This window comes from Passer domesticus, unplaced genomic scaffold (assembly GCF_036417665.1).
Source record: "Passer domesticus isolate bPasDom1 unplaced genomic scaffold, bPasDom1.hap1 HAP1_SCAFFOLD_104, whole genome shotgun sequence".
NCBI classification, from domain to species: Eukaryota; Metazoa; Chordata; class Aves; order Passeriformes; family Passeridae; genus Passer; species Passer domesticus.
Window position 1 is genome coordinate 12,885 of NW_026989905.1, and position 20,404 is coordinate 33,288.

General features: G+C 53.3%; 1 protein-coding gene and 1 long non-coding RNA gene across 2 annotated transcripts; both read right to left on the minus strand.

Annotated features, from left to right (window-relative positions):
- Positions 1 to 1,415: 1,415 nt before the first annotated feature.
- On the minus strand, positions 1,416 to 2,384 carry LOC135291700 (uncharacterized). Its single transcript, XR_010354449.1, has 4 exons — positions 2,323 to 2,384; positions 2,109 to 2,180; positions 1,923 to 2,021; positions 1,416 to 1,478 (listed from the first exon to the last, which is right to left on the minus strand). It is a non-coding gene; the product is annotated as an uncharacterized LOC135291700 (long non-coding RNA).
- A 243-nt stretch (positions 2,385 to 2,627) lies between these two features.
- Positions 2,628 to 19,942, minus strand: LOC135291696 (uncharacterized). The gene is made up of 23 exons (XM_064405948.1): positions 19,821 to 19,942; positions 17,875 to 17,946; positions 17,602 to 17,673; positions 17,413 to 17,514; positions 16,863 to 16,967; positions 16,147 to 16,218; positions 15,987 to 16,058; positions 15,798 to 15,899; positions 15,253 to 15,369; positions 14,863 to 14,934; positions 14,703 to 14,774; positions 14,514 to 14,615; positions 14,039 to 14,278; positions 13,084 to 13,155; positions 12,837 to 12,965; positions 12,648 to 12,749; positions 12,111 to 12,218; positions 11,392 to 11,463; positions 10,955 to 11,026; positions 5,860 to 5,931; positions 5,671 to 5,772; positions 3,474 to 3,581; positions 2,628 to 2,816 (listed from the first exon to the last, which is right to left on the minus strand). The coding sequence occupies exons 4-23, from the start codon at positions 17,450 to 17,452 to the stop codon at positions 2,719 to 2,721; spliced, it is 1,929 nt and encodes a 642-aa protein (XP_064262018.1). The 5' UTR covers positions 17,453 to 17,514; positions 17,602 to 17,673; positions 17,875 to 17,946; positions 19,821 to 19,942; the 3' UTR covers positions 2,628 to 2,718.
- Between the last annotated feature and the right edge of the window lie 462 nt (positions 19,943 to 20,404).

Below are 20,404 nucleotides of genomic sequence, written 5' to 3' on the forward strand. Positions count from 1 at the left end.
AGGTGCAGCCACCATCTTCCAACTCCTGTCCCGAGGTGCTCCTGTGCAGAGAGGAGGTGGCTGAGGCCCCAGCTGCCAGTGGCACACAGGGACCCTCGTGCACAGCAGGGCCCAGAGCTGGCAAGGCTCCCCAGCACGGCTGGAGCTGCTGGCACATCTGGGCCCAGCTGGACAGCTGCCCCTCAAGGCCCCGGCCAGCAGGGCACGGCTCTGGGCAGGGTCCCTGGCCAGGAGCGGGCCCCAGAGCGCCTCTGCCTTTCAAGGGCAATCTCGGCCCTGCTCTTTCTCCTCCCCACTTCCCTCTGCCTCTGCCCCGTGCCCCTGGGGCTGCTCTTGACCAGGCAGCCTCAGTGGGAGCCAGCACTGGCTGCAGCCCCAGCGGGGCCCCCAGGACAAGGCCCAGCAATTGAGAGGCCAATGGAAGCACGGGGCAGCAGCAGAACCCTCAGCAGAGTCATTTGGACAATCATGGACTGGCCACAACTCCACTGCAGCCTCAATGGAATGTTCCCTGTCCATGTTAGACTTTGAAAAGAAGCTGTTGGAGGGGACAGGCAATAAAACACTCACTGTTTTCTGTTCCAGGAATACCAGATTCCAATGCAGAACAACATGAAAACAAGCTCCAAATAAAGCATGCCTGCCAGTAACGCTAGCCAGCAGCCTGCTCCCTGACAGAAACCCCTTCCGAGGCCATCCTGGGCATTGGGAACAGGTCTTGTGGTGCCGGCTGCATCTGTGGGAGCAATGGGGAGTGTGAGCCCGTGCTGTGCTGCACTGCTGAGCTGGCAGCACGGTGGATACGGGCAGGACGTTCTCTGTTTCCCCCAGAGCTGGGGCCTGCAGGCACCTTGCCGTCCCTGGGCACAGGCTGCGCCAGCCAACAAAGCCCAGCAGGCCGGGAGGAGAGCCCGGGGGCAGCGCAGCTGCTTGGGCAGTGGCTGCTGCCAGGGACACGGGCCAAAGCCATCCCTGAGCAGCCACTGCCAGCCCTGGCCCTCCCTGCCCCGTGACAGCTCCCCCAGCCCCAGGGGACAGGCTCAGGCCCTGTCAGGAGCCAGCGCAGCCCCTGCCCAGTCGGGAGCCAGGGCTGGCTCTGGCCCTGGGCTGGCGGCTGGGCTCCCGCTCGGGGCTGCTCCTGTGCCTTGGGCCTCTGGGCACTCAGGGCCAGCTCCGCAGCGGCTGCAGCGCGAGGGACGTTGCTGCACCAGTCCCGTTTCCCCGGGGCTCTGAACCAGCTCCAGAGGCCTGGAAGCCGAGGCGCCTCCAGCTTTGGCTGCTGCCGGGCCAGGCAAGGGCAGGCCCTGGGGGAAGAGCTGCTGCCACACAGCCCCGGCCAGGGCTGAGCCCGGCATAGCAATTACCTGCTGTGCCTGTGCCTGTGTCTGGCTTTGCCTTCCTTCCTGCAGCAGGGGCTGCCAATGAGCCACTGCTTCTCCCTGGGTGCTCCTCCTTCTGCACAGCCTTTTGGTCCATCACTTGAAAAAGGGAAAAAGGGACAACTGGATCAAATGGAAACACTCCCCACTGGGGAGGTGGCACCTTCATGAGGCAATGCTTGTCTAAGTCACAGGTAAAGATCAGGAAAAAGCCCAGGTAATTGGGGCTGGGCCAGTGCACTCCCTTGTGCAAACAGCTGCACCTCCTGATCTTCTCAGAGACTGGGAAATGGCAGAGGATCTCAGGCCCACAGTACAGTTGGGGCACCCTATCAGCTGATGCCAAATTCCATCCTGCAGAGGCTGGGGAGGAATTGCAGCCAGGCCAGGGTGGGAAACAGCCCTGCAGGGCGTGAAAGCAGCAGCGGGGCAGCGAGGCTGCCATGGATCCCTTCCTGCTGTGCCGTTAACGGCGTGTCCAGATGTGCAGCCAAAGCCCCCGGCTGCTGAGTCCCAGGGGAAGCATGAGAGAAATGCACCCACCTTGTCCTCGGGGTGGTTCCTTCTGTGTTTGTCTCAGGAATTCATCTGCCTCATGAGACTTTTTGGCTGCAGTATCTTGGGTCTTTCCTTTTGGAGGACCTTAAGAGAAAGTAGTTCCATTTCCCAGGAATGGATCCCACAAAAGCAGGGCTCAGCCTGTGGGGTCAGCAGGGACACACTACTCACCCCTGCCATGGGAGCTGGATTGGGGCCAAGCATCCAGCCCTGGAGCTTGAGAAGTCCTCCCCGCAGACACACCTGTAACTCAACAGCCACAGAAGCTTCTGCCATCTCTGCTGATCTGCACGGGCACCACTGAGCCGCAGGAGCAGCGCTGCCTCCCTGGCCCAGCTTTGGGCTCTGAGCTGGCAGCTCTCCCAGGGGAAAGGCCTTGACCTACCCTCAGCATCTCCCAGAGCCTCAGTCCTGGATGTGGGACCTTCACCGGCAGGTTCAGCTACAAAGAAAGGCAGGACAGAAGAGCTCCTGTGGCACTGCAGGAGATCCTCAGGCTGCCCACAAGGCTCAGCCCTGGGGCACAGCCCTGGGCCCGGCCCCTTCCCTCTCTGCTCTTCTCTTTGACTGCACAGAGCACACGGAAGGACACACTGGCACAGCACACGGGAGGAGGACTGAAAGATCAATGCTCCTTCCTTGCACTGACAGCAATCCTGTGGGATCCCTCAGGGATGCAGAAGGGAGCAGGGAAAGATTCTCAGAATCCTTCAGCCCTTACATAATGTTAAGGGAAATGGTTTATAATTGAGCTTTTGTTGCATTGATCCTGATTATTCACTCAGGAAAGGCAGAATGAAAACTTGCCTCCAGCATCCTCCAGGAACTTCAAACCATCCTTCATCAGGACTTCCTGAAAACCCATGTCACGATTCCAGTCTAAAAGGGAGCAGAGATCAGAACCGTATCTGTGGCATGCTGGGATCCCCTAATGCTACAGGGAAAAGGGCACTGCAAGGGGGTCGGGTAAGGCCGTGGGAGCCAGATGGGAATGGACATGGCCAAACCTGCCCAGGGGCCTGGGGAGCTCTGGGCTGGCTCCTGATCACTCTCCACACTCTTTCCCTGCCCTCAGCAACATCCCTGGGAGGGGTGGCTGCAGCAGTGCAGGGACCTGGAACTCTCCCCCTCACACACAGAAGAAATCCTCCCTAAAGCATGGGGGAAAACTGCAGCAGGCAGTGCCACAGCTATCCATCCTGCCCTCCCTCTGTCCCTCCTGCCCTCCTTCTGTGGGGACACCTCCCACAGCCCAAGGGCAAACAGCCAGGCCCTCTCAGGACACACTGGAGCCTTGCTCTCCCCCTCTGTCCTTTCCCCACCGTGGGCACCCCGTGCAGTCACTGCCAGGTTTCAGGACATGTCTCCCACAGAGGGACCCCAGCAGGACTGCTCAGTTACCCGAGTGCCCTGAGCCTGCTCGGGATAATTCCCCTGGTCTGTGCCGCACTAGTCCAGGCTGTGCCCGCACTGCCAAGCAGCAGAGAGGGCAGCTCAAGCCTCAGCAGGGCTCAGGCCCAGAGGCACAGCAATTACCTCCTGTGTCTGTGCCTGGCATGGCCTCCCTTCCTGCAGCAGAGGTTGCCACGAAGCCCCTGCTTCCTCCGGGAAATGCTTCTTTCTCCACAGGCTCTCCTTTCATTTCTGGAGAATGGAAAAGAGACAGCTGGATCAGATGGAAACATTCCTCACTGGGAATGGGGAAGGTGAGGCATCACTTGTGAAAGGAAAGCATAAGGATCAGAAAATACCCAGGATTTTGGGACAACCCAAGGCTGCTTCCTTCCCCAAACAGCCCCAACATCTGATCTGCCTGGAAACCAGGAAATTGCAGGGGATCTGAGGGTGGGAATGGACTGTGGTGCAATTGGGGCTGTCTGTCAGCTGATGCCAAATGCTTTCCTGCAGAGGCTGGGCAAAACCTGCTGCAAGGCCAGGCTGGGAAACAGCCCTGCAGGGCGTGAAAGCAGCAGCGGGGCAGCGAGGCTGCCATGGATCCCTTCCCGCGGTGCCGGGCACGGCGTGTCCAGATGTGCAGCCAAAGCCCCCGGCTGCTGAGTCCCAGGGGAAGCACGAGGGAAATGCACCCACCTTGTCTTGTCTGCAGGAGATCCTTCAGCTCTTGCCTTATCTCTTTGGGTGATTCCAGGGATATCTTGTCTGTTCTGTCTTGGATCTTCCCCGTTGGAGTACCTTAGAGAAAAATATTTCCATTTCCCAGGAATGGATCCCACAAAAGCAAGGCTCAACCTTTGGGGTCAGCAGGGACACACTACTCACCCCTGTGATGGGAGCTGGGCTTGAGTGCAAAATCCAAGGTAGGAGCTGGAGAAGTCTTCCCTGTAGACACATCTGTAACACAACAGCCACAGAAGCTTCTGTCACCTGGTTCCTGCCTGCTTGTCTACAATTCTTCCTTGGTGGCACACTGAGAACATACCTGCAGGAGGCTCCAAGGGCTTCAAAACTTTATTCATCCAAGCTGATGGAGAAGCCTTCCCAGCACCCTCATCTAGAACGGAGCACAGATGAGAACACTTTCCAGGGTGTGCTGGGATACCCTTCTGCCACAGAGAACTGGGCACTGCCAGGGCGTCGGGTAAGGCCGTGGGAGCCAGATGTGAATAGACATGGCCAAAGCTGCACAGGGGCCTGGGGAGCTCTGGGCTGGCTCCTGGTCTCACTCTCCACACTCTTTCCCTGCCCTCAGCAACATCCCAGGGAGGGGTGGCTGGAGCAGCGCATGGCCCTGGGCCTCTCTCCTTCACATACAAAAGAAATCCTCACAAAAGCCCTGGGGCAAACTGCAGCAGGCAGTGACACAGGTATCCATCCCTCCCTCTGTCCCTCCTCCCCTCCTTCTGCGGCGACACCTCCCACAGCCCAAGGGCCAACAGCCAGGCCCTCTCAGGACACACTGGAGCCTTGCCCTCCCCCTCTGTCCTTTCCCCACCGTGGGCACCCCGTGCAGTCGCTGCCAGGTTTCAGGACATGTCTCCCACAGAGGGACCCCAGCAGGACTGCTCAGTTACCCGAGTGCCCTGAGCCTGCTCGGGATAATTCCCCTGGGCTGTGTCGCTCTAGTCCATCCTGTGCCCGCACTGCCAAGCAGCAGAGAGGGCAGCTCAAGCCTCAGCAGGGCTCAGGCCCAGAGGCACAGCAATTACCTCCTGTGTCTGTGCCTGGCATGGCCTCCCTTCCTGCAGCAGAGGCTGGCACAGAACCACTGCTTCCTCTGGGGAGTGCTTCCATCTGCACAGGCTCTCCTTTCATTTCTGGAGAATGGAAAAGAGACAGCTGGATCAGATGAAAACATTCCTCACTGGGAATGGGGAAGGTGACAATTTCAGGAGGCATCACTTGTGAAAGGAATGGATGAGGATCAGAAAACAACCAGGATTTTGGGACAACCCAGGGCTGCTTCCTTCCCCAAACAGCCCCAACATCTGATCTGCCTGGACAGAAGGAATTTGCAGGGGATCTGAGCGTGGGTACGGACTGTGGTGCAATTGGGGCTGCCTGTCAGCTGATGCCAAATGCCTTCCTACAGAGGCTGGGCAGAAGCTGCAGCCAGGCCAGGCTGGGAAACAGCCCTGCAGGGCGTGAAAGCAGCAGCGGGGCAGCAAGGCTGCCATGGATCCCTTCCCGCGGTGCCGGGCACGGCGTGTCCAGATGTGCAGCCAAAGCCCCCGGCTGCTGAGTCCCAGGGGAAGCACGAGGCAAATGCACCCACCTTGTCCTCCCTGCAGCACTTCCTTCAGCATTTGCCACATAATTTCTAATGGATTCTGGAATTTCTTGTCTGCCATGTCTTTGATCTCTTCTGGTGGAGGACCTTAAGAGAAAGTAGTTCCATTTCCCAGCAGTGGATCCCACAAAAGCAGGGCTCAGCCTGTGGGGTCAGCAGGGACACACTACTCACCTCTGCGATGGTTGCCAGGCTTCTCTGTAGGAATCAGCAAAGGAGCTGGAGAAGTCCTCCCTGCAGACACACCTGTAACTCAAGAAGCTTCTGCCATCTCTGCTGATCTGCACGGGCAGCGCTGAGCCGCAGGAGCAGTGAGGGGATCGCGCAAGGCGAGGGCACACACGTGCATGGTTCTGTGCTGGCACCTGCAGCGATGCCCCCCTGGCCCAGCTTTGGGCTCTGAGCTGGCAGCTCTCCCAGGGGAAAGGCCTTGATCTACCCTCAGCATCTCCCAGAGCCTCAGTCCTGGACGTGGCTTGGGAAGCTGCACCACCTTCACCAGCAGGTTCAGCTGCAAAGAAAGGCAGGACAGAAGACCTCTAAATCCACCAACAGAAACACCAGCCAAACCTCACTAAAAAGTCACCACTACTCCTTGAAGTAAAATAGACTGATGCATGTTCATACCTAAGCTTGTAAGCTGTAAAACCCATTGTTAGGAGAAGTAAAATATTTTATTTTAAACTGTATTATTCATGAGGTTGTTTTAAGTGAACTGAATATTTAAGGTGTGATATGCAAATTTATTTCAAAAAATAAAATATTTTAGTGCTTTTGTTATAACAGACTAAAGAAATAGAAGTTAAAGCTAATGAAACACTGGAAAGAATATATTAGAACAATAATATGATTCGTGAAAAATTGGGAAAAAATTAAGTATATAAGATACAAACCAGATTTAAGTTCCAACAAACACTAAAAGTAACATTAAATCAGATAGGGTATAACAAAAGCCGTTAGATATTTAATAAGGATCAAATTAAAATAAAGGAAAACAGCCAAGTATAGCTGAAAGAAAGAGAAGTGTACAGACTAATTACAACTTTAGAGCTAAAATGTCAAAGAAATAAAACTATAACAATTAGAAATAAGCAGATGCTATCCTAAATCCTGAAAAACAATTTAAAAGGCTCTTATAAATCTTATGAAGTAAATACTGAGAATGAGACGAATGACACCAGTGACTTGATTCCAAGGTGTAAGCTCTGCTACCAAGAAGATACACATCTTGGCCCTTTGGCTGCAACCCAAAGGGGCTTTGAGAGAGCTACAGAGTTAAAACTGCAGAGGATTATTGTCACTGTATCAGTCATCCAAGCCCAAAAAGAATGAGCCATATGCACACTCCCAAGTTAGTGCAGTACGCTATAATGTTAACAAATTCAGAATGTGCACTATGAGTAGTAAAAGACACTGCAAAAAAGAAAATGTGAAATATAGCAAAAATAATAAAATGGCAAAATTTGTAAGCAATATATTAAAACTTTTTGTTCTGGAAGAGCTAGAGAAGAAATAAATCCTGAGAGTAGAATAAAGCAAATTGCTCAAGAATTAGAAAACAAGAACATGAGAGAGTTATAAAGACACATTTTAGCAGGCAACATAAGAAAACATGAAAAACTTATTTTACAAATATTACCAGCCTTAAACGACTATGGAGTCAAAATATATCTAAATTACAATAAGCACATGCATTGATATAAAAAAATATAATTGACAATCCAAAGAAAAGAAATTAAAGATTTAGTATAATCTACCTTATGAGAAGAGCTGTTAATTTTATACCCTGACTAGTGGTATGAAAGTGTAGTTGTCAAGTTTTATAAATACTAAACATAAAATTAGAAAATAAGTAAGCTTTGTCAAAGTGTATCCTAAAAGTACAAATTTAATAAATTAATAGAGAAAGGGAGGGATTCTGATAGATTGTATGCACAAATTCATGCTGAGACTACAGTAATCTCGCCTAATGAAAATCCTAGCATAACAAAGGAGGGTTCAGGGCAATCAACATGCACCAAAATCCTAGCCTGAATATTCGTCCCCAGAAATGCTGATTCCAGAAGATTATTTCTCTGACCAAACCTCAGCAATGTGCATTCGATTTGCATCATCTATAAGATAAATGTGTGCCTCCTAGAATGCATATTGCATTTTCCTCTAACAAAGTGAATCTTTTACCAGTTTTGGGGAAACTCTCAGCAAGAGCAGCAGCAAGAAAGGAAAAAATACATGAATATGCAAAAAGGATAAAAACAACCATAAGAAAGCAGAAAAACTCCTGCCCTCCACACCGCCTGGAGCTTGGAAATGAACAAAAAAGACTTTGAGAGAGCTGTCCCTTCGTGATGCACAGGGGAGAGAAATGCCCCACCTGTCTCACCTGACGCTGTTAGCCTGCTTCAGGGCCAATCTGATATTTGCTTCTAGATTTTCTACGACTGAATTTTAATTATGGAATAAATTCTCCTTATTAATCAAAAAAAGCTAATTCATTTAAAACATGCGGGACTCCTGGAACCCTCATCAGGCAACCCAAAATATCCCTTTGTGCCTCTTCAGGTCCAGGCCCAGATGATCCCACAGAAGGAAATGTGCCCTCAGCCCAGGGACGCTCAGCATGGGCTCCCCCATCCCCTCGGGGCCCCGCCGCTGGGCACAGCAGCCCCTGCCTGGCTCCTGCCTGCCCACACCGTGGCCATCCACGGCTGCTCCTGGGCACGGAGCTCAGTCAGTGCTGCTGCCGGGTGGGCTTTGCTGCTGCTACCACCCAGACATAACTGTGAAAACTCCAACTCTTTATTTGAATATAAAATGTGGGCCACGCCCTGCCCTGCCAGGCAAGGGCTGCCCACCTTCAGTCCTGGCTGGGGAACAGGACCAGGGGGCTCAGGGGCAGAGGTTCTCGTTGAGGAGCGGTGGGTTTTGGGATGGCCTCGTGACACTGCTGCAGCCATGGCAGGGCAGATAGGGGCAGAAGTGGAGAGCTGAGGTCATGGCTCAAATTCTCGCTGCCTGCGTTGTTAGGCTGCTCTTCTGGAGATGGAGAGGAGCACCTGTGAAGAGAGGAGGTGGCTGAGGCCCCAGCTGCCAGTGGCACACAGGGACCCTCGTGCACAGCAGGGCCCAGTCCTGGCCTCCACGGCTGCTCCTGGACATGGAGCTCAGGCAGTGCTCCTGCCAGGTGGGCTTTGCTGGTGCTACCTCCCAGGCACTCGCGTGACAACTGCATCTCTTTATTGCAGCAGAAGAGCTGATTTGGGAAGTGCTGTGCTGCCCCATTTCTTCAGCCCCACTAGCTGCCCACACCCACAGTGGCACTGGGCTGCCCCCAGAAAACTGTCGAATCTGGGCTGTGGCTGCAGGGCACAGCTGCTCTACAGCACAGGTGGACTGCCTTGGGGGTAGGACTGCCCTGAGGGTAGGGACAAGGAACAGGGTGAGGTCTGCTCTATGTTTTCCGAAGGTGATTATTCTACAGACCATCAGGGGCAGGCCAACACTGCACTAAAGGCATACACCCTTCCAAACTTGGCAGGGTCCCAGGGGAGGATCCAATCTTTAGCCAATTGGGAGAAACTGAGGGTGGAACACCAGGCGGGGAATACAAGGTTTAAACCAATTGGGGATTACAGGGGAGGGGAAGAACTTAAACAAACCAATGGGGTTCCGAAGGATACAAAATTGATAGGAAAATTTCTAGAGCAAGGGGCAGGCTTGGAGAGGGACTGACATGCAATGGGAGGAGGAACAGTGAACAAAAGGGCAGGTCTTTGGGGAAATGGACAAGTGGAGCAAAACCAACACATGGGGTAAAGGAGCAAGCCCTTGGTAATAAAATATGCTATAACAATAGAAAATAAGGGGAGGGGTATAAAACTGACTGCTAGGACCGAATTACAATCAAAGACATGAACTGCAGTGCCGAAACTCTGAGTTGAGGTTCAGTTGAGCACTTCCAAATAATTTCCTGGCAGAAACAGATAGCCAGACTTGCCCTTATCACATGCAAACAGAGGGTTCCCCAACAGCAACCCATTCTGAGGCTCTTCTGGGAATGGGAAACACGTGTTGTGGGGTCGGCCGCATCTGTGGGAGCAATGGGGAGCGTGAGCCCGTGCTGTGCTGCACTGCTGAGCTGGCAGCACGGTGGATACGGGCAGGACGTTCTCTGTTTCCCCCAGAGCTGGGGCCTGCAGGCACCTTGCCGGCCCTTGGCACAGGCTGTGCCAGCCAACAAAGCCCAGCAGGCCGGGAGGAGAGCCCGGGGGCAGCGCAGCTGCTTGGGCAGTGGCTGCTGCCAGGGACACGGGCCAAAGCCATCCCTGAGCAGCCACTGCCACCCCTGGCCCTCCCTGCCCCGTGACAGCTCCCCCAGCCCCAGGGGAGAGGCTCAGGCCCTGTCAGGACCCAGCGCAGCCCCTGCCCAGTCGGGAGCCAGGGCTGGCTCTGGCCCTGGGCTGGCGGCAGGGCTCCCTGCAATTACCTGCTGTGCCTGTGCCCGTGTCTGGCATCGCCTTCCTCCCTGCAGCAGGGGCTCCCCATGGGAAAATGCTTCCTCCAGGATGTGCCTCCTTCTGCACAGATGTTTGGTCCATCACTTCTGACAGGAAAAAGGACAGTTGGATTAGATGGAAGAGTTCCTGATTTGGGTGCCGGCATCTTCAGGATGTCATGCGCGTTAAAATGGGGATAGGTTTCTGTGGAAGGGGCTAACAGCGGGCCTCTTAGCTAAAGGAGTAAGAAGAAGCTGAGAAGAAAGAAGAAGCTGATAAGGACCTCTCTCCAAGGCTGTAACCAAGGAGACCAAGAGAATTGAGAGATTGAAGAAAGATAAGAACTTCACAGCTGCATGAAGTATATTTAGAAAGTTAGTTAAGTCACTGTAACTTTTCACCAATGATGTTATGTTGATTTATTGTATCCAATAGTTAGGGTAGAAGAAACATAAACAATTAAAAAGTGTATAAAAGGTCAGCCATGTTCAATAATAAACTGTTGCCATCTGAAACTGCTTGTGGTCCCTGCTTTGTGTCGTGACCACCTCGACAACGACAGGTTTCAGAAAATGTCTAGGCTTTCATGGCAGTGTCAGGGCTCTCCTGTTTCCAAACAGCTGCCATGCCTGAGCCACAGGAGCGGTGAGGGGATCGCGCAGGGCAAGGGCACACACGTGCATGGTTCTGTGCTGGCACCTGCAGCAATGCCCCCCTGGCCCAGCTTTGGGCTCTGAGCTGGCAGCTCTCCCAGGGGAAAGGCCTTGACCTACCCTCAGCATCTCCCAGAGGCTCCGTCCTGGACGTGGCTTGGGAAGCTGCACCACCTTCACCAGCAGGTTCAGCTGCAAAGAAAGGCAGGACAGAAGAGCTCCTGTGGCACTGCAGGAGATCCTCAGGCTGCCCACAAGGCTCAGCCCCGGGGCACAGCCCTGGGCCCGGCCCCTTCCCTCTCTGCTCTTCTCTGTGGCTGCACAGAGCACATGGAAGGACACACTGGCATTGTACACGGGAGGAAGATGGACAGCTAAATTCTCCTTCCTCCCACTGACAGTGATCCTGTGGGATCCCTCAGGGCTCCAGAAGGGAGCAGGGCAAATTTTCCATATTCCATCAACCTTCAGATTATCTTAAGTGAAAGGGCAAATGTATGAGCTCTTGCCACCTGCTCACTGTGTATTCTCTCCGGAAAGGTACATTGAGCACTTGCCTCCAGGATTTCCCATGAGTCTCAAGCCATAATCCAGCAGGTTTTCCAGATAATCCATGTCTTGATCCCAACCTAGAAGTTTGCAAAAATCAGAACCATTTCCATGATGTGCTGGGATCCCCTTCTGCCTCAGGGAACTGGGCACTGCATGTAGGTCGGGTAAGGCCATGGGAGCCAGATGTGAATGGACAAGGCCAAAGCTGCTCAGGGGCCTGGGGAGCTCTGGGCAGGCTCATGGTCAATCCCTATCCTCTTTGCAGGCCCTGTGCAACATCCCTGGAGAGGTGGCTGGAGCAGCCCAGGGCCCGTGGGGGTTCTCTCAGTCGCACAAGGAAAATGCTCCTTGAATCCCTGTGGAGAACTGCAGCAGGCAGTGCTGCAAGTATCCCTCACAAACTCCCTCCTGCCTGTCCTCCCAGCCGCCCTTCCTCGATCTGCTGGGACAGCTCCCACAGCCCAAGGGCACAGAGGTAAGCCCTCTCAGGACACACTGGAGCCTTGCTCTCCCCCTCTGTCCTTTCCCCACCATGGGCACCCCGTGCAGTCACTCCCAGGTTTCGGGAAGTGTCTCCCACGCAGGGACCCCAGCAGGACTGCTCAGTACCCGAGTGCCCTGAGCCTGCTCGGGACAATTCCCCTGGGTTGTGCCCTCACTTCCAGGCAGCAGAGACAGCAGCTCAAATCTCAGCAGGGCCCAGGCCCAAAGGCACAGCAATTACCTCCTGTGCCTGTGCCTGGCATCGCCTCCAGTCCTACAGCAGAGGCTGGCACGGAACCACTGCTTCCTTCGGGAAACGCCGCCTTCTGCCCAGCCTCTGCATCCACTTCTGGAGAAAGCAAGAGGGATGGCTGGATCAGGTGGGGCTGTTCCCCACTGGGGAGGTGGCATCTTTAGGAGGGAATGCTTGTCAAAGACATCAGTAAGAATCAGGAAAATTCCTATAAACTTTTTGGGCAGGCCAGGGCCCTCCCTTCTCCAAACAGGTGCCCTTTCTCTTCTACCCAGTGACTGGAAAATCGCAGAGAATCTCAGGCCCGTGGTGCAGTTTGGGCTGCCTGTCAGCTGATGCCAAATGCCTTCCTGCAGAGGCTGGGCACAAGCTGCAGCCAGGCCAGGCAGGGAAACAGTCCTGCAGGGCGTGAAAGCAGCAGTGGGGCAGCGAGGCTGCCGTTGTGCCGGGCACGGCGTGTCCAGATGTGCAGCCAAAGGCCCCAGCTGCTGAGTCCCAGGGGAAGCATGAGGGAAATGCACCCACCTTGTTCGGCTTGCAGTAATTCTTTCACCATTTGTCCCGTGATTTTGAGTGGCTCATGGGGTTTCTTGTGACCGGTAGCTTTGTTCTTTCCCCTCGGAGGACCTTAGAGCAACAGAGTTCCATTTCCCAGGAACAGATCCCACAAAAGCAGGGCTCAGCCTGTGGGGTCAGCAGGGACACACCACTCACCCTTGCGATGCGAGCTGGGCTTGCGTGCAACATCCACCAAAGGACCTGGGAAAGTCCTCCCTGCAGACACACCTGTAACACAACAGCCACAGAAGCTTCTGCCATCTCTGCTGATCTGCACGGGCACCACTGAGCCGCAGGAGCTGTGAGGGGATCGCACAGGTCGAGATCACACACGTGCATGGTTCTGTGCTGGCACCTGCAGCACTGTCAGGATATTGTTAAGAAAGACACAGGGACAACTTGCCTCCAGCATTCTTCAAGAGCCTTAAGCCATCATCCAGCAGGGCATCCAAATAGTGCAATTTGCCATCCCGATCTAGAAGGGAGCACAGATCAGAACCATTTCCCTGGTGTGTTGTGGCCCCCTCTGCCTCAGATAACAGGGCACTGCAAGTGGGTTGGGTAAGGTTGTGGGAGCCAGATGTGAATGGACGTGGCCAAAGCTGCACAGGGGCCTGGGGAGCTCTGGGCAGGCTCCTGGCCAATCCCCATCCTCTTTGCAGGCCCTGTGTAACATCCCTGGCGAGGTGGCTGGAGCAGCCCGGAGTGCATTTGGGCTCTCCCACTCCCAGAGCTAAAACTCTTGCTAAAGCACTATTGAAAAAATGCAGCAGGCACTGCCACAATCTTCCCTCCCTCCCTCCCTCCCTCCCTCCCTCCCTCCCTCCCTCCCTCCCTCCCTCCCTCCCTCCCTCCCTCCCTCCCTCCCTCCCTCCCTCCCTCCCTCCCTCCCTCCCTCCCTCCGCCCTCTCTCTCTCCCTCCCTCCCTCCCTCCCTCCCTCCCTCCCTCCGCCCTCTCTCCCTCCCTTCCTAATTTCTTCTCTCCCTCTATTCCTCTTCCCCCTGAAATTCCTCCCTGAACGGAAAGGACATAACCAGGCCCTCTCCGGACACACTGGTGCCTTCCTGTCCTGCTCTGTCATTTCCCCACCATGGGAATGCAGTCGCTCCTAGGTTTCAGGATCTGCCTCCCACACAGGGACCCCAGCAGGACTGCTCAGTACCCGAGTGCCCTGAGCCTGCTCGGGATAATTCCCCTGGGCTGTGCCAGTCTTGTCTGGGCTGTGCCCGCACTGCCAGGCAGCAGACAGGGCAGCTCAAGCCTCAGCATGTCTCAGGTCCAGAGGCACAGCAATTACCTCCTGGGCCTGAGCCTGGCATGGCCTCTCTTCCTGCGGCAGAGGCTGGCATGGAGCCACTGCTTCCTTCGGGAAACGCCGCCTTCCGTGCAGCCTCTCCATCCACTTGTGGAGAAAGGAAAAACAACAGCTCATCAGGTACGACTGATCCCCACTGGAGAGGTGGCATCTTCAAGAGGCAATTCTTCTCAAAGACATAAACATCCTGGGTAGCACAGGGCCCGCTTTCATCAAAACACCCGCCATAAGTGATCAGCCTGGAGACTGCAAAATCGCAGGGGATCTCAGGGTGGGCATGGCCTGTGGTGCAGTTTGGGCTGCCTGTCAGCTGATGCCAAATGCCTTCCTGCAGAGGCTGGGCAGAAGCTGCAGCCAGGCCAGGCTGGGAAACAGCCCTGCAGGGCGTGAAAGCAGCAGCGGGGCAGCGAGGCTGCCATGGATCCTTTCCCGCTGTGCCAGGCACGGCGTGTCCAGATGTGCAGCCAAAGCCCCCGGCTCCTGTGTGCCAGGGGAAGCATGAGGCAAATGCACCCACCTTGTCCTCCCTGCAGCACTTCCTTCAGCATTTGCCACGTAATTTCTAATGGATTCTGGAACTTCTTGCCTGCCATGTCTTTGATCTCTTCTGGTGGAGGACCTTAAGAGAAAGTAGTTCCATTTCCCAGGAATGGATCCCACAAAAGCAGGGCTCAGCCTGTGGGGTCAGCAGGGACACACTACTCACCCCTGCCATGGGAGCTGGGCTTTTGTGCAGCATCCAAGGTAGGAGTTGTTGAAGGCGTCCCTGCAGACACATCTGTAACACAACATCCACAGAAGCTTCTGTCACCTGCTTCTTACCAGTCAGTCAAACATTATGCCGTGGTGGGACAGTGAGAACATACCTGCAGAATGCCCAGAGGGCTTCACAACTTCAGAGCGCCAGGCTAATGGAGAATTCTTCCCAGCATCCCAGTCTGGAAGCAAACCAAGATGAGAACTGTTTCCATTGTGTGCCAGGGCTGGCTCTGGCCCTGGGCTGGCGGCAGGGCTCCCGCTCGGGGCTGCTCCTGTGCCTTGGGCCTCTGGGCACTCAGGGCCAGCTCCGCAGCAGCTGCAGCGCCAGGGACGTTGCTCACCAGTCCCGTTTCCCCGGGGCTCTGAACCAGCTCCAGAGGCCTGGAAGCCGAGGCGCCTCCAGCTGTGGCTGCTGCCGGGCCGGGCAAGGGCAGGCCCTGGGGGAAGAGCTGCTGCCACACAGCCCCGGCCAGGGCTGAGCCCGGCACAGCAATTACCTGCTGTGCCTGTGCCCGTGTCTGCCATCGCCTTCCTTCCTGCAGCAGGGGCTGGCATTGAAGATGGAGTGCTTCCTTCAAGAAATGCCAACTTCCACTGAAGCACTATGTCCATCTCTTGACAAAGGAAGGAAGACAGCTGCATCAGATGGAGCTGTTCCCAATTGGGTGGTGGCATCAGAGGTAATATTTGTGAAATTTAATTAGCAGGAAAATGGTCAGGTTATGGTGGCATGATGAGAGCACTTCCACCTCCAAACAGCCACCCTTTTCCTAATCTGCAGGGCTGGATATTGTGGGGGATCTCAGGATGTGTTACAGTTTGGGCTGCCTGTCAGTTGATGCCAAATAACTTCCTACAGAGGCTGGGCTGTAGCTGCAGCCAGGCCAGGCTGGGAAACAGCCCTGCAGGGCGTGAAAGCAGCAGCGGGGCAGCGAGGCTGCCATGGATCCCTTCCCGCTGTGCCGGGCACGGCGTGTCCAGATGTGCAGCCAAAGCCCCCGGCTGCTGAGTCCCAGGGGAAGCATGAGGCAAATGCGCCAACCTTGTCTTGTCTGCAGGAGTTCCTTCAGCTCTTGCCTCATCTCTTTGGGTGATTCCAGGGATATCTTGTCTGTTCTGTCTTGGATCTTCCCTGTTGGAGTACCTTAGAGAAAAATATTTCCATTTCCCAGGAATGGATCCCACACAAGCAAGGCTCAGCCTGTGGGGTCAGCAGGGACACACTACTCACCCCTGTGATGGGAGCTGGGCTTGAGTGCAGCATCCAAGGTAAGAGCTGGAGAAGTCCTCCCTGTAGACACATCTGTAACACAAAAGCCACAGAAGCTTCTGTCACCTGCTTCCTGCCCGCTTGTCTACAATTCTTCCTTGGTGGCACACTGAGAACATACCTGCAGGAGGCTCCAAGGGCTTCAAAACGTTATTCATCCAAGCTGATGGAGAAGCCTTCCCAGCACCCTCATCTAGAACGGAGCACAGATGAGAACACTTTCCAGGGTGTGCTGGGATCCCCTTCTGCCACAGAGAACTGGGCACTGCCAGGGGGTCGGGTAAGGCCGTGGGAGCCAGATGTGAATGGACATGGCCAAAGGTGCACAGGGGCCTGGGGAGCTCTGGGCTGCCTCCTGGTCACTCTCCACACTCTTTCCCTGCCCACGGCAACATCCCTGGGAGGGGTGGCTGGAGCAGCGCATGGCCCCGGGCCTCTCTCCTTCACATACAAAAGAAATCCTCACAAAAGCCCTGGGGAAAACTGCAGCAGGCAGTGCCACAGCTGTCGCTCCCTCCCTCTGTCCCTCCTGCCCTCCTTCTGCCTCGACACCTCCCACAGCCCAAGGGCAAACAGCCAGGCCCTCTCAAGACACACTGCAGCCTTGCTCTCCCCCTCTGTCCTTTCCCCACCGTGGGCACCCTGTGCAGTCGCTCCCAGGTTTCAGGACATGTCTCCCATGGAGGGACCCCAGCAGGACTGCTCAGTGCCCTGAGCCTGCTCGGGATAATTCCCCTGGGCTGTGCCGCTCTAGTCCAGGCTGTGCCTGCACTGCCAAGCAGCAGAGAGGGCAGCTCAAGCCTCAGCAGGGCTCAGGCCCAGAGGCACAGCAATTACCTCCTCTGCCTGTGCGTGGCATCATCTCCCTTCCTGCAGCAGAGTCTGGAATGGAGCACCTGCTTCCTCTGGGAAACGCCGCCTTATGCCCAGCCTCTCCATCCACTTTTGGCGAAAGGAAGAGGGACAGCTGGATCAGGTGGGGCTGTTCCCCACTGGGGTGGTGGCGCCTTCAGGAGGGAATGCTTGTCAAAGACATGGCTAAGAATCAGGAAATCCCTATAAACATTTTGGGAAGGCCAGGGCCCTCCCTTCTCCAAACTGGTGCCCTTTCTGTTCTACCCGGCGACTGGAAAATCGCAGGAGATCTCAGGCCCATGGTGCAGTTTGGGCGGCCCGTCAGCTGATGCCAAATGCCTTCCTGCAGGGGCTGGGCTGTAGCTGCAGCCAGGCCAGGCTGGCAAACAGCCCTGCAGGGCGTGAAAGCAGCAGCGGTGCAGCGAGGCTGCCATGGATCCCTTTCCGCTGTGCCAGGCACGGCGTGTCCAGATGTGCAGCCAAAGCCCCCAGATGCTGAGACCCAGGGGAAGCATGAGGGAAATGCACCCACCTTGTCCTGCCTGCTGCATTTCCTTCAGCATTTGCCTCATGTTTTCGGATGGATCATGGGGTTTCTGGTGTCCTGTAGCTTTGTTCTTTCCCCTCGGAGGACCTTGGATCAACAGAATTCCATTTCCCAGGAACAGATCCCACAAAAGCAGGGCTCAGCCTGTGGGGTCAGCAGGGACACACTACTCACCCCTGCGATGGTTGCCAGGCTTCAGTGTAGGAATCAGCAAAGGAGCTGGAGAAGTCCTCCCTGCAGACACACCTGTAACTCAACAGCCACAGAAGCTTCTGCCATCTCTGCTGATCTGCACGGGCACCACTGAGCCACAGGAGGGGTGAGGGAATCACACAGGGCGAGGGCACACACGTGCATCGTTCTGTGCTGGCACCTGCAGTGCTGCCTCCCTGGCCCAGCTTTGGGATCTGAGCTGGCAGCTCTCCCAGGGGAAAGGCCTTGACCTACCCTCAGCATCTCCCAGAGCCTCAGTCCTGGACGTGGCTTGGGAAGCTGCACCACCTTCACCAGCAGGTTCAGCTGCAAAGAAAGGCAGGACAGAAGACCTGTAAATCCACCAACAGAAACACCAGCCAAACCTCACTAAAAAGTCACCACTACTTCTTGAAGTAAAATAGACTGATGCATGTTAATACCTAAGCTTGTAAGCTGTAAAACCCATTGTTATGAGAAGTAAAATATTTTATTTTAAACTGTATTATTCATGAGGTTGTTTTAAGTGAACTGAATATTTAAGGTGTGATATGCAAATTTATTTCAAAAAATAAAATATTTTAGTGCTTTTGTTATAACAGACAAAAGAAATAGAAGTAAAAGCTAATGAAACACTGTAAAGAATATATTAGAACAATAATATGATTCGTGAAAAATCGGAAAAAAATTAAGTATATAAGATACAAACCAGATTTAATTCCCAGAAACACTAAAAGTAACATTAAATCAGATAGGATATAACAAAAGCCGTTAGATATTTAATAAGGCTCAAATTAAAATAAAGGAAAAAAGCCAAGTATAGCTGAAAGAAAGAGAAGTGTACAGACTAATTACAACTTTAGAGCTAAAATGTCAAAGAAACAAAACTATAACAATTAGAAATAAGCAGGTGCTATCCTAAATCCTGAAAAACAATTTAAAAGGCTCTTATAAATCTTATGAAGTAAATACTGAGAATGAGACGAATGATGTCAGTGACTAGATCCCAAGGTGTAAGCTCTGCTACCAAGAAGATACACATCTTGGCCCTTTGGCTGCAACCCAAAGGGGCTTTGAGAGAGCTAGAGAGTTAAAACTGCAGAGGATTATTGTCACTGTATTAGTTATCCAAGCCCAAAAAGAATGAGCCATATGCACACTACCAAGTTAGTGTAGTACGCTATAATTTTAACAAATTCAGAAGGTGCACTATGAGTAGTAAAAGACACTGGAATAAAGAAAATGTGAAATAGAGCAAAAAGAATAAAATGGCAAAATTTGTAAGCAATATATTAAAACTTTTTGTTCTGGAAGAGCTAGAGAAGAAATAAATCCTGAGAGTAGAATAAAGCAAATTGCTCAAGAATTAGAAAACAAGAACATGAGAGAGTTATAAAGACACATTTTAGCAGGCAACATAAGAAAACATGAAAAACTTATTTTACAAATATTACCAGCCTTAAACGACTATGGAGTCAAAATATATCTAAATTACAATAAGCACATGCATTGATATAAAAAAATATAATTGACAATCCAAAGAAAAGAAATTAAAGATTTAGAATAATCTACCTTATGAGAAGAGCTGTTAATTTTATACCCGGACTAGTACTATGAAAGTGTAGTTGTCAAGTTTTATAAATACTAAACATAAAATTAGAAAATAAGTAAGCTTTGTCAAAGTGTATCCTAAAAGTACAAATTTAATAAATTAAGAGAAAGGGAGGGATTCTGATAGATTGTATGTACAAATTCATGCTGAGACTACAGTAATCTCGCCTAATGAAAATCCTAGCATAACAAAGGAGGGTTCAGGGCAATCAACATGCACCAAAATCCTAGCCTGAATATTCGTCCCCAGAAATGCTGATTCCAGAAGATTATTTCTCTGACCAAATCTCAGCAATGTGCATTCGATTTGCATCATCTATAAGATAAATGTGTGCCTCCTAGAATGCATATTGCAGGAGATTTTCCTCCAACAAAGTGAATTTTTTACCAGTTTTGGGGAAACTCTCAGCAAGACCTGCAGCAAGAAAGGAAAAAATACATGAATATGCAAAAAGGATAAAAACAACCATAAGAAAGCAGAAAAACTGCTGCCCTCCACACTGCTTGGAGCTTGGAAATGGACAAAAAAGACTTTGAGAGAGCTGTCCCTTCGTGATGCACAGGGGAGAGAAATGCCCCACCTGTCTCACCTGACGCTGTCAGCCTGGTTCAGGGCCAATCTGATATTTGCTTCTAGATTTTCTACGACTGAATTTTAATTATGGAATAAATTCTCCTTATTAATCAAAAAAAGCTAATTCATTTAAAACATGCGGGACTCCCGGAACCCTCATCAGGCACCCCAAACTATCCCTTTGTGCCTCTTCAGGTCCAGGCCCAGATGATCCCACAGAAGGAAATGTGCCCTCAGCCCAGGGATGCTCAGCATGGGCTCCCCCATCCCCTCGGGGCCCCGCCGCTGGGCACAGCAGCCCCTGCCTGGCTCCTGCCTGCCCACACCGTGGCCATCCACGGCTGCTCCTGGGCACGGAGCTCAGCCACTGCTGGTGCCAGGTGGGCTTTGCTGCTGCTACCACCCGACATAACTGTGAAAACTCCAACTCTTTATTTGAATATAAAATGTGGGCCACACCCTGCCCTGCCAGGCAAGGGCTGCCCACCTTCAGTCCTGGCCAGGGAACAGGACCAGGGGGCTCAGGGGCAGAGGTTCTCATTGAGGAGCGGTGGGTTTTGGGATGGCCTCGTGACACTGCTGCAGCCATGGCAGGGCAGA